The 12,651-nt window shown below is 34.3% G+C and overlaps 1 protein-coding gene across 10 annotated transcripts in view; it reads right to left on the reverse strand.

Annotated features, from left to right (window-relative positions):
- C12H8orf34 (chromosome 12 C8orf34 homolog) overlaps window positions 1-12,651 on the reverse strand; it is a 371,097-nt gene that overhangs the window by 283,636 nt on the left and 74,810 nt on the right. For all 10 annotated transcript variants that reach the window (XM_070481128.1, XM_070481133.1, XM_070481132.1 and 7 more), the window contains exons 2-3: window positions 10,334-10,481; window positions 4,464-4,595 (exon numbers count right to left, since the gene is read on the reverse strand). In XM_070481128.1, coding sequence (XP_070337229.1) covers window positions 4,464-4,595; window positions 10,334-10,481 — 280 coding nt within the window. The remainder of the gene's footprint in view (window positions 1-4,463; window positions 4,596-10,333; window positions 10,482-12,651) is intronic.

Consider the following 12,651-nt stretch of genomic DNA (forward strand, 5'->3'; position numbering starts at 1 on the left):
GTCCAATGTTGAAGGAACTTTTTCTTTTCCTATTGTATTACGTACATGTCCATGTGGAAGATCATATGACTGTATACGAAGGTCTATTTTTGGACTCTTCATTACGTTCAGTTGATTTATTTGTCCATCCTTTCATGAAAATCACACCATCTTGATAACTATGGTTTCATAAGATGAACTCAGGTAGGATAAATTTTCCAAACTAGTCCATGTTTTTCAAGATTGCTTTAGACAATCATGGTCTTTTGCCTTTCCAAGTAAATTTTAAAATAATATCGTCAATTTCTAGGGGCAAATAACTGCTGGAGTTCAGATAGGGATTGTATTCAGTCTCTAGATCAGTTTTCAGTATATTGACATCTTACCAATATTGAATATGAACATGGCATATCTACCCATTTATTTAGCTCTTCTTTAGTTTCTCTCAGTAATGCTCTTATAGTTTTCTGTGCAGATAATTTACACATTTTCCCATTAAATTGTCCCTAAATATTTACTGCTCTTTGATGCTAGTATAAATAGTATCTTAAGGTCCTTTTGTGATTTACATTTTTTTGTATATAAAAATACATCTGATTTTTTATATTGACTTATAGCCAATGACTTTGATAAATTCACTTAATTTTAGTAGTTTCCTTATAAATTCCTAAGAAGTGTCCATGTATACAATCATGCCATCCAATGGACAGACATTTTTATATCTTCATTTGCAATTATGCATTTTGTTTCTTGTCTGATTTCATTGACTATGACCTCTACTATAAAGCTGAACAGAAGTGGTGAAAACACATCCTCTCTTGTTCCTAGTTATAGAGGAAATATTTCAGTATTTCAATGCGGAATACATAGTAGCTGTGAGATTCTAAGATGCCCTTAATTAGGGTGAAGAAATGTTCTTCTATTTCTAGTTTGATGGGAGTTTTGATCATAAATGCTATACTTTGTCAAATAATTTCTTCCACCTATTGAAATGACCATATAATTTTTCTCTCTTAATCTGTTAATGTAGTGAATTACATGAGTGGATTTTTGTATGTTCTCCTAACCTTGAATTTCTTGGATAAACCGAATTTGATCATACAGTGTTATCCCTTTCACATATTTCTGTATTAAAATTACTAATATTTGATAAGAATATTTCATGTCTACGATTATGAGGGATATTGGTCTGTGCTTTTCTTTTCTTGTAATGTCCTTAACTTGTTTTAATTGTAGGGTTATAGAGGCTAATAAAATGAGTTAGAATATGTACTCTCCTCCTCCTCTATTTTCTGAAAGAGTTGCATATGGTATTACGTCATTTTTAAATGTTTGAATTCCCCAGGGAAACCATCTTGGTGTGGAGTTCTCTTTGTGGGAAACTGTTTAATGATGAATTCAATTTTTTAAGTTGACATAGGACATTTAAACATTTCTATTTCTTCTTGGATCAGTTTTGGTAAATTCTGTCAAGGAATTCATACTTTTCATCTCAGTTGTCAATTTTATCGGCAAAGAGTTGTTCAAATTATCCCCTTATTATCTTTTTAATTGCTTCAGAATTTGTAGTCTTCTTCCCTCTTTCACTTCTTATATTTGTAGCTGGGTTTTCTCTCTTTTTTTTAATCAGTCTTGCTAGGTGTTTACCTACTTCAGTAATCTTTATAAATAACCAACTTCTCAATTTATTGATTTTTCTTTACTGTTTGTTTTCTATTTCAACTTTTATTATTATTTTTATCATTTCTTTTTCTCAATATATCTTGGTTTTAAGTCATTATTTTCTATGTTCTTAAAGTGAAAGCTGAGATCATTGACTTTACACTACTCTCTTTTTCTAATACAGGATTTTTCAGCTATAAATTTCCTCCTAAGCACTACTTTAGCTTCATCCAACAAATTTTAATGTTTTGTTTTTCAAAATCTTGTCTAATTTCCTTTGTGGTTTTGTTCTCAACTCATGAGTTATTTGGAAATGTGTTCTTTGATTTTGAAATATTTGGGGGAAGTTCCGAGGTTTGCTATGGTAACTTAATTCAAATTTAACACCATTTTGGCAGAAAACATACTCCATATTATTTCGATCATTGTTTTACGGTACAGCATATGGTCTATCTTGATGACTATTCTGTCTGGAATTGAGAATTACATATATTCTAATTTTGCTGGGTAGAGTGTGCAATAAATGTCAAGGTGGTTGTAGGTATTCAAATCTTCCATATCCTTACTCATGTTTTGGTCTATTCATTCTGCCTGTCTATATTCCCCTTTACTTTTGTAAACTTTTCCCTCCTTGTAATTGGGAACTTTGTTATTGGGTTCTCTTTATCTTTAGTAATACCCTTCATCTTGACTTCTGCTTGGTCTGATATTACCACAGTCATTAAAGTTTCTTTATGCATAGTATTTCAAACTGTTTGTGTCTTTATGTTTAAAATGTGTTTCTTGTAAACAATCTATACTTTTTAAATCTTCCTGAAAATCTTTACTTTTTAATTGATATGTTTAGTACATTGACATTTATTGTAACTATTGACATATTTGTACTTAAGCCTATCATCCTGGTGTTTGATTGTTATTTTTCTAATCTGTTCTTTATGTCTCTGTTCCTCTTTTCCTGGTTGTTTTAATAGCATGAATTTTATTTTTCTTCTGGCACACCATTTTAACTCATCTATTGATTTTTTATTTATGCCTTTTTGTGCTATTTTTTAGTAGTGCTTTACATATTACAAGATGCATCTTTAACTTATCATAGTACATGTTCAAAAGATATTCTACTACTTTAGGAACAATTTAATATATTTTGACAATAAATTTCTAATTAATAGTTCTGAATCCTATATTTTTATTGTTATATATATATTATCCCTACATATACTATAAAAATTCATGCTACTTTGTTATTAATTTTGCTTGAAAAAGCTAACAGTCTTATGGAACCAAAGGTTGGGAGTAGGTCACCTGAACAGAAAGAGATATCATCAGATGGCAGACCACCAGCAACATTCTATGGCTTGGTAGTATCCTGTAAAGAGCACAGATTCTACAGAATGAGGGGCCTTTACCATTCTACCCTCAAGTGATGGGATCTAGGACTGGCCCTCAAAATTGGTAAGGCTCTATGATTATGAATTTACCCTTGGGGCAAAAAGAGAGAGAGACAGACAGAGAGACCGATTAATCCAGGATGGAAAGGGAAATGTGAGACTGAGGCTTAATTCATTCCATTTTTCATTTATTCCTTTATTCTTTTTTTTCTTCCACTTAACACGTATTAATTGAGCCAGGCACTGTGTTGGACATTACTAGAGATTTGGTCATGAATCCCATATGCAAATTTTAAGCTTTTATATTTAAAAAAATGTTGGGACCTAATTTTATAAACCAAACTAGTGAAGCAAGATCATTTAGTTACAATCATAATTTTAAAAGAACATTTGAAGGTTTTAATACTTCACATAATTCTCACAAGAACTTTGTGATCAATACAATACTTTTTCTGAGTTTCACTATATAAATAAACTCAAAGAGAACTTTGTGATCAATACAATACTTTTTCTGAGTTTCACTATATAAATAAACTCAAAGAGAACTTTGTGATCAATACAATACTTTTTCTGAGTTTCACTATATAAATAAACTCAAAGAGATAATTTCAGTCACTTTCACAAATGATCCCAATTCAGATGCTAGTTAGCACATAACAGTTTTTCATAATTTTTGAACAAAAATAGTTTTCTATCTATTCTGTTCACTGTTGAAATTAAAATCAAACATCTCACTCCATAACAAGCACAAGAAATTGATGCGTAATAACAGCTATCAAGCTCTCCTGTCTTCCAAGAATAACTGACCTGCTACAGGCTCCTAAGCTTTTTGACAAGTTTATACATACACAGTGGTAGCAGAGCACTGGAGAAACCCAATGGCTACTAGGACAGTGGAAAAAGAGAAGCAGTATTGAAAGAGAGAAGGGGTACTTGTCATAGTCGGAGAGGGAATAAGCATAGGGACTTCAGTAATAAATAATGAGTAGGACTTCAGGAAACTCATGAGTGAGGGATTGTTTTAAATTTTGTTAGATGTTTTAAATAGAAATCTCCCTTGCTTCCTTCTAAAAGATTTAATTTGCTTTTATGTGCTTTATTAAATATAGGGATGGTGTTGCTTGGAATATGATACAATGCTGCAACTCGACATGAAAGGCAAGGGACCCACTCCAGGCAGTTTACATTCTTAAAAGAATGTTACACTCCAAAAGGTCTAAATCAATTACACATGCTTGAGAACGTGAGTGAGTGAGTGAGTAGATAGATATAAATAAAGCTCAATGTTACTGCTGAAGTGGACATGAAATCCATTAGGATTAACAGTCAGAAACATCATATAAAAGTTTGGTTTCAATTCTTACCTTTTCTTCATTTTGTGAATAATATAGACTTACACACATTAAGTAACATTTGAATGGCAAACTTCCTTACATGATTTGGACTCTGGTGATGGTGGAGAAATAGTAGACACGGCAAGGTCACTTTTTGACTTTTTAGGCTTCTTTGCATGTAATTGCCAGGGTTTATCATAGCTTCTGAAATCCCTTCTTGTTCCTTTATGTTCTGTTAAAACAAAAGAAAACAAATATATGTGTGTTTATATATATATGTAAACTCAGTAATAAGTGATTTCAAGATGGATCAAAAACTAAATCCACGATGTCATTGGATATACCTGGCAAAAGCTGTAGGTCAGCTCACATCAAAAATACTGCAAATATCCAAAAGTATTTATTGCTTAAATTCCCCTGTGAATTTGAGTTTTGAATTTGATATGAATCAGTTGGTATATTAATATGATTAAGATCATGTTAAACTATGAAATTATTTGAAAGGCTTTTTAAGGCATAGATTACCATTACTTAAAGTAACAGTCTTTAAATAAATGTATTATGTTGTAAATAAAAATAAATATTCAAGTAAATTCTACTCATCTGACATTACCTTATGCATTATTCACTATGATACATAAAACCACTGACATTCACCTAAGTTTCATCTATAGTATCACTCATTTTTCCACTTCTCTATTCAAGAAAGATTAATTCAATCAACTTTTTTGAAAGTTATAGTTCCCCTTCAAAGGTGGTCAGTGCCATACCAATTCCAAAATTAAATGATCTTTCTAAGAGTTCATCCCTCTTGACTTCTTTGCCAAATTTTCATATTTTTAGATAGACCTATCTTTGTGGAATTTTTCCTTCTCTTGTTCTCAGAGCATTACATTTTCCTCATCCCTATATCACCTCTCTGACTACTCCTTTTCTGTCTTATTCATTGCTTTCTCATCTTCCTCTTTCATCTATGTAATATTTGTAAGAGTTTACTTCTGCCTTCTTGATCAAATTTACAAGTTGTGAAATCCTCCTAGCTTAATGGATGCATTATAAATCTTTCTTTGGCAACCCACTTATAAATGCCAAATAGAAATCATGAAACATATGGATCACTCAAATTTTCGTGTTAAGGTTGTACTTAACTAGCTGTCATCCAATTTTTCCATTTCCAACATACCATTAAATACCAAAAGAGGCATAAATATTCTAAAACACTAGGAACCGAAATATTGGTCTATGGTCTGCCAGAACCAAGGAAGTATTCCCACAGATAGGATTAAGACAACAGAGAGGCAAATCAAAAAGAGACTGGAAGATTTCTAGGCATCCACAATGCTTGCCCCTACATCAGAGTCACAATCTATCAGAATTTGTCTTCGTACATCCATCCTAGGACCATACCTTCTTCTAACTCAGATGACTAATGGAAGAAAGAAGCCTTATCATAAAATATAGCATCTCATGACACAAAGAAAAACTAAAATGAGCCAGAGAGGAATGGTACACTAGATTTTGTGGCTTTTTTGCTTCTCCACTGCTAGCAAGGAGAAAAGTCCACATCAACTTAAATAATCTAGCAATGATATCATTCTTATTTAGAGGGTTGAAAAAGAGATAAGAGACAAAGTCACTCATCAGTTTAGCAGAGACCCACAAGATTCAACTGATAATGGAAATTTTATTAGCAGCCATGATTTCACCTGTCTCTCTAAAATTTTTGAAAAGGATCAAAATAGTTCTGAGCTATATGGTCATGGGACAAAATGAGTCCACCTACACTATTTATCGACAAACCATAACTAGATAAAACACCCCTCATTTAAATTTGAATAAATAGGAAAAATATCACTTTAAGAAAAAATTCAATATAAAAAACAGTAATCCAGCATTCAAGATACAGAGGAAGTACATAGTTTTGGAAAACATTTACCATGAAAAACCTCTAAATTTTAGAATGTGGCTATTTTGTCTTCTCAGTAAAAATGAAAGAAAATGGACTCTATGAAACAAAAACAAATGAGAGAGGAGATGGGCTAACCAACCTATGGTAAAAATATAACTGCAAACAGAAATTTAAAAAGAAAATGAGAAAAAAAAAATGCTGACGGGAAACTAAAATGTAATGCCAACATTTAAATTTGTGTTCAAAGCCAGAAAGAAAAAACCAATATTGTAGAAAACTGCATCGGTGAAACAGAGAACACACTTGACAAAACTCCCTAGAAGTTAGTCAATAAAGAAAGGCAAATACAAAGAGAGATGAAATGAGAGGAATAGAGAACAGTAGAGGAAAATCAACTGATACATAGTTGATTTTCCTGAAGAAGAAATCAAAGAAAATATAATAGAAGCAATAACTAAGTACACAAGAAAAAAATTTCTAGGCCGAAGACCTTGCTAATTGACATGATTCACTGAATATAAGGAAAAATTAAAGAAAAGAGACAATCATCTATATGTATTCCAAGTAAAACTTTTGGATACAAGAAATAAAGGAAAAACAAATCTCATAAGTATTTAAGAAGACTAATTAGAACATCTTAAATAAAGCTGCTTTCAGGTTTCTCCTCAACAATATTAAATGAGAGACTTTTGAGAAGATGTTGTGTCCCAAGTTGCTAGATACACTTAAAAGTCAATAAGATAACATCTTCAGATGTTTTAAAAAAGTATTATACCCATATAATTTAAATATTGAGACATTTTCTAGCTAATCAGAACATGCACCAAAGGAAACAATTCCAAATTGCAGTCAAGGTTGATACTGGCATTATTCACTGTCCCTCAAATTATAACTCCTTCAGTTATACTCATGTCCAAGAATTATGCTTTCCTTCTCGCTCCTGTCATATTCTTCTCTCTCAAACCTTTCCTCTCCACCTTCTGGAGCACACACTCCACGGTAAACAAACTGTCCTCCATGCCCCCTTTCAAGTCTTAAGACACACCTCATTCTTTCCACAAGAGCAACTCCCTCCTCCGCAGCTTCCTGGAATGGAGGATGTTTAATGCCTATGTGCCACTGGCCACAGGCGGGGTTTTCCTGGTCCATCAGTGTTAAGCAGGAAGCCCCTCCTCTCTTGTGGTAAATGCTGCCTGTCTACACTACTCACCACTCTTCATGATTGCCATCTTTTTGAGCCTGATTACAAGACCTTGGCGGTCTCCCTTGACCTCTCAACTTGGATGAAATGGTGGTGACCTCTTAATCCTTAGACAAATCATGAATTAAGCCTCATTCTTCCTTGTCTTCCTCAATTCTGAAGAGCTTCACTTCTCTGATACTTCATATACCCCCAAACTAAGGTCACCCACAGGACCTTCTTATTATCTGTCTGGAATCATTCCACCTCAAAAGTCTTGATCTCAAATCTCGCAGTCTCTCCTCGTTCTATAACTCTCATATTTTCACTGCACCTACAATTACACTGGTCCCCTAAAGGTCTTCAGCTCTCTGATTTGCTTTCTACGTCTAAACCTTTTCCTATCCTTGCTCACTGTGCTCTCATCCCAGACAGCACACTTTGATCACTGCACAATTTGCTCACAAGTGTCCTCAACTCCTTTGAAAATCTGTTCTTCCACCCTCCACCCTCGCTGTGGCATAAGCACAAGTCTCAATCAGTCTCTCGAACTGATTTCTCTGCTCCTCTCCCAGTACTTCTGGGCACTGTTAGAGAAACATCACAATCTTGCTGATGGTTTCCATCACTAATTCACGTCTTCAACTTTAGATAAGCCCCAGAACTGCTTGACACTCTTTTATTTTGCTTTTACCAACTCTTTTTTCCTTTCCTTTGGTGACTCTCCACAATTGCTGTCACTCACATCAATCTCCCCTATCTAATGTTCAACCCTCTTGTCCTCAGCAAAACACCTTACGTCTTAATACACAGACAAAATTTAAGGCATCAGATATAATCTCACACTTGCCTTCTCCCAGTCTATCTATAAATTTGACCACAATTCCTTTCATTCTTTCACTCTCATGCTTTTAATGATTATGTGTGTGATACTGAATGCCACATCTGTGACTCCTGCCTTGACCCATCCCCAGAGTCTTAGACTCATATCCAACTGCCTACTGGAATTATCTATCCAGGTATCTCACAAAACACTCAAATTCATTAATAGGAATTGGACTTATTATTGTCCTTACTAAATTTAGTCCTGTGTTTCCATCTTGCTTTATTAAACAAGCATTTATGCCATTACCCAAGTCAGTAAACTGGGAGTTATAATCATCTCCTCCCCTCTTTCACCCTCTCCAAGCAATGGGTCATTAAGTACTTGCACTAGTCAGACTTCTAAGATGATCCTCATGATCTCTGTCCCCTGATGGTATGCCCTATATAATTCCCTCCCCTTGAGGGCAGACAGGACCTTTGACTTGCCTTGAACCAATAGAATACGTAAAGGCAATGGGATGTCAATGTCATGATTGTTAATTATATAAGACTCCACCTTAGTAGACTTGGATGAGAGAAATTCTCTTGATGGCTTTAAGGAAGTAAATTGCCATGATGTGCAAGAGCCTTGTGGCAAGGAAGTGTGGATTGCATCTAAAAGCTGAGAGCAGCCCCAGGCTGAAACCTAGCAAGAAAACAGGAACCTCAGTCACACCTAAATGAGTTTGGAAGCACATTCTTTCCTACTCCAGCCCCCACACGAGAATGCAACCCAGCCAACACCATGATTTGCAGTCTTGTGAGATTAAATCAGAGGATCTAGTTACACAGTGACTTCTGACCTATGGAAACTGAGATACTAAACACGTGCTGATTAAAGTTTCAAGTTTAACATAGTACTGTCTCTCCAATACTACAATTTATAAACAAAGGCTCATATGAGCTCCAATAGGCTCACAGATGTTCATCTGGTCTGCCTTCACATGATGGGTGCCATCTTTGCACCTATAAACTAGAACCTATGCCATATACTCATACTACTTAGAACCTAAACCCAACACAGTGAGGCCAAGGAAAACCAAGAGTTCCTTTTTTGTATGCCAAAAGCTCACACCTAGTTTCCTCTATGATGCAGATATCTTCTGTATCTTCTGTATGGAAAACTGACACCAGAGATGTCTATATTCTTCAGGGGATATCCTATTCCCTACCCATTTCAGGTGACATAGTCTCAAGAAGTACCAATATGAGAATACAATCAAAGAAGACCAAAATCCTTTCACGATATCCCATAAAGCATGAAGAAGATGAGAGAAGTGAGGGTGTCACTCCAGCAAAGCATTTGGAGTTCTGTTAGTCAGATTCCCAGGGGAATCAGGCAAGGAACCGGCTACTGAAGCAACCAGCATGGGTGCATTTGGATTTGAACGGAAATGTCAAACCAACAGACGCATGTATAAAGGAAAAAAGCTGTCGGACACACATTTTATAAACAAACATCAAAGTCAAGTCTACTCAACTGTCTTACTAATTCTTAATGGGGCGAAGAGGCTATTGCAGACTTGCTAAGGCTAGTTCCCCAATGTCCAGAGTAAATGAATCTTCCTAAGGTTGAACTTACCACATAAGATAAAATTGGGGCTGAAGGCAACAGAATTATCAACACTTTGGGCAACAAGAAAGGTAACTTATAGAAATCTATTGTTTACCTTTCTATAGATAAGCTATAAGCATTGAGTTCAAATTCTTCATAAAAGGAAAAGAAATAAGTAAAGCTTAGAATAGTTTGAATCATACAAATGAAGTTTTTTCATATAAATCTGAATCTTATTTCTATTAATACTGAATACACAGATTCTCATATTTTGAAGCATAATACATAACCATATATTCAAATTCAAGAATATTTTATGATGAATTTTAGCATAAGGGTGAAGTCACAGAGTAATACATGAAACTCTAGGTAACCACCTAGATTTATCTCATCAGAAAGACTTTTGTAAACTTTTACATTAAATGTATCAAAATTAAGTGTAAAATATATTTTTTCATTTACCTGATGTTTCACTTTCTGCCCACAGAGCTGCAGATCCAGACAAAGTTCTTTGAAGTTGTCCCCGGTTTCCTTGTTTAGACTGAAGATGGTCAATGAGAAATGGGATTGGTTGGTCAGGTGTCTCAGTTATTAACTTGGTCATTAATTCCTGAAGGCAGAATAAAGCATACATTTATATCTAATAATAATAGCGAACACTTACATAGCATTTGCTATTGCCAAGAACTGCTCTAATTGCTTTATTTACAGCAACTAACTTAATCCCAATAACAATCTTTTCAGCCTAGTACAAGTTATTGTACTCATTGTTTCTCATTTTGAGGAAACCAAAGTTCAGAGAAGTAAATCATCTATGTTACATAGCTAACACATGACAAAGTCAAGATATATTTATTTTTATTATTATACTTGACCAAAAACATACTACAAACTTAATCAAAATTCTTTTGAAAAATTATAGTCTAAGAATTTTAGACTTCACATTACTGTTTTGAGAGATGCCACTAGAAACTACATTTTTGATAAATATACCTTATATGCCAATGTTATTTTTCCTTCTAATCATACCTAAATATCTCAAAAGGAAGAAAATTTTGTTAGAATGAAAGAAAAGTAAAAAAGTCACAGACTCGCAGAAACCAAAAAACGTCTTAAACTGGTATCTAAACAATAAAGAATTTCCTTTTTCCAGAAGCCCTAATTGGTATTCATTCTTTCTTCTTCTTTTTTTTAACGAGTTAAGCAATAGAGAGTTCTCTACCTGCCAAAGCAGGCTGTCCCATTTTTTGACAGCTCTAATGATGCCTTAAATTGGGCAGAAATCTGCCTGAGGGTAATATCTACACATTGTTTTTTCCAGTCAGGAACAACAAAGCTCAAGCTCCAACTTGTGGTCAATTAGAATCCCCAGACTGTTCTCATATGAACGGCTGCCAAGCCACGTGGATATCATTTTGTGCTGTGTAACTGGGTTTGTGAACTTGCATGCACCATTTTACGACTCAGATCGGTCACATTTCATCTTGTTGGTTTTAGCCCAGAATAATAGACTGTCAATTGTCATTTTAAGTTCAGATTCTGTGAGAGGCAGTGGCTCCAGTGAGTAGGCCAGAAAATCAGGTAATATGAGTACCAACTGAGGGGTACTGGAAATCGCCCATCCATTTTTTGTTGGTGGCATATTTCCTCATTCCTTCTCTCGGATGTTTAAATGGCTGGCTTGTCATCATTCAGTCTCTAAGGATACCTTCGTAAAGAGGCTTACACTAACCAATAAGTCCCTTATTGTCCTAATAAAAAACAATTAAAATGTTCATAGATTTCTTAGCCCAGCAAAATATACTCTTCTGACATCCTATACAAGAAACTACTGTCATGCTATCTCAGGGATATTTGTTGGCATTTATAGCAGTCTAGGAACACACAAATTTATCTGAGTAGAAGCTAAATGAACTTTGTAGATGACAAGATTCCAAGTTGATCTCAGAGACATGGATAAAATAATTCAAGGTATCTCAAAAGTGTGTAGATTGATCATAGAGTTGGAATTAAAAAGAGCAAAGGATTTCTGCCATAAATACACAGTGAAGCAAAATATTTATCAAACGTAACACATTTTTATATTCCAAAAAACAGGTCTTCTGTTATTTAAAACTCTCAATTACTATAGTTACTACTAAAGAGGTCATTCTTCTACTGTGGTAAAGCAATGCAGGGTTCAATTAAACTCCAATTATACATCAGCGGAATGCAATTTAAAACATGTTGGATTTTCCTTCTGTAGAAGAGATATATTACATTCTATTTAAATTCATTGTACATTACAAAAGCTACGAGAAAATAGAAAAATAAATAGAGGGACCAACAGAAGGCCTGGGCACCCAGATAAAGCAAAATTAGGTCAGATAACAAGGCTTTAAAGTCACAGCAATTTCTATCCTGAAATCTCTGAAGAGCTCATGCATTTTTTTTTTAACCTTTCAAATTAGATGGAAAGTTTTTGAGGGTATTTTTTTCTTTTAAAATAAAATGAAGTAGTCCTACATTGTCTTTAGAAGATGGATCATACAATCATAATAAACCAAGTAATCACTGTTTAATTGTTTAAATACCATCAGTCTAGTAAGTAGTTTTGGATACCCTTATATTCCATTAATGAATATATGAGATTAAACACAGAAGAAATTCAGTCATAAGAAAATGAAAACAGTTAACGTTTGCAATTGGGTATGTTGGGTATCTTGGTTGGGCAAGAGTCTAGATTTAGATTATCGTATTTATAAGAGGAATTTTCCTGCCTCTTACTCAATCCACGTACG

Source organism: Equus asinus, chromosome 12, assembly GCF_041296235.1.
Source record: "Equus asinus isolate D_3611 breed Donkey chromosome 12, EquAss-T2T_v2, whole genome shotgun sequence".
NCBI classification, from domain to species: domain Eukaryota; kingdom Metazoa; phylum Chordata; class Mammalia; order Perissodactyla; family Equidae; genus Equus; species Equus asinus.